The sequence below is a fragment of the Rhagoletis zephyria genome, unplaced genomic scaffold, assembly GCF_001687245.7.
Source record: "Rhagoletis zephyria isolate East Lansing unplaced genomic scaffold, Rhagoletis_zephyria_1.1 Rzeph_scaffold_72678, whole genome shotgun sequence".
Classification (NCBI taxonomy): domain Eukaryota; kingdom Metazoa; phylum Arthropoda; class Insecta; order Diptera; family Tephritidae; genus Rhagoletis; species Rhagoletis zephyria.
Window position 1 is genome coordinate 1 of NW_016229727.1, and position 1,048 is coordinate 1,048.

Here is a 1,048-nt window from a genome sequence, read left to right on the forward strand (position 1 = left end):
ATATGTACATATGTATTTACACACATTTAGCTGCATGCTTCTTAAAAACAACTTAACTTACCTCCTATTCCTGTATAGCACTTCAAGACGGGCATCAAACAAACTAATCACCATTAGCGGATTTATTTAATATAAGTTATATATACCTAGAATATATATATAAAACTTCGAACGTTTTATTCGCGCACTTTCACCAACTTTTCGCACTGTTTTAACGCAACCACTTTAATGGCCCGTTGGTTACGGTTACCCCCTTTTATACGGCGATCAAACCAAATCAGCCCTTCATGCCACTCATACTAGCTCAACGGGTTTCACTTCGTGAGGACACCTATTCACACGCACACCCTCACACTGCGCTACATGATGNCGACACCTATTCACACGCGCACCCTCACTCTGCGCTACATGATGTCATATGCCCACCACAAAGTCCACTACCTGAATTCCACTGCTTCCGCTACAATGTTGCCAATGCCTCAGCAACATCATGGCCGCCGTATATACATGAATGCATGTATCTGCCACACTTCCTCTTAGGCAACCGCTGCCGCTACAGGCTCGGACCCGCCGATGGTGCCTGCAACATGGAGCGTGTGCGTAAAGAAATTAATAAGGCAGCCTGTTGCTTGTATTTGTTGCGTCCAACGTGTGGCCTCGACCCATGACTCCTAGCCGGGCCTTTATATATCAGTTGTTTTTCCTTGGGCGTAATTGTTCACATCTTGAACAGGACTATTTCTATTTCTACATACTTTACTACCTTCTTATTTTACACTATATCACAGGAGAGATAACCTACTTATATAAAATATCACAGAAATAATTAGATAAATAAGTTAATAAATAAATTAATTAATAAATACATAATCACACCAAATATTGTCAAGTATAAAAAATAAGTCGATAAATAATTGCAAAAATAATTAAATAGGTAAATTAGTCAAGTATGGAAATAAATAAATAAATAATTACGAAAAGTAAATAAATGAGTAAATTAGTCAAGTATGGAAATAAATAAATAAATAATTACGAAAAGTAAATAAAT

General features: G+C 37.2%; 1 protein-coding gene across 1 annotated transcript; it reads left to right on the forward strand.

The window, feature by feature from the left end:
• The first annotated feature begins 69 nt into the window (after window positions 1-69).
• Window positions 70-708, forward strand: LOC108357222 (uncharacterized). Its single transcript, XM_017608314.1, has 2 exons — window positions 70-363; window positions 409-708. The coding sequence occupies exons 1-2, from the start codon at window positions 288-290 to the stop codon at window positions 666-668; spliced, it is 336 nt and encodes a 111-aa protein (XP_017463803.1). The 5' UTR covers window positions 70-287; the 3' UTR covers window positions 669-708.
• The last annotated feature ends 340 nt before the right edge of the window (window positions 709-1,048 follow it).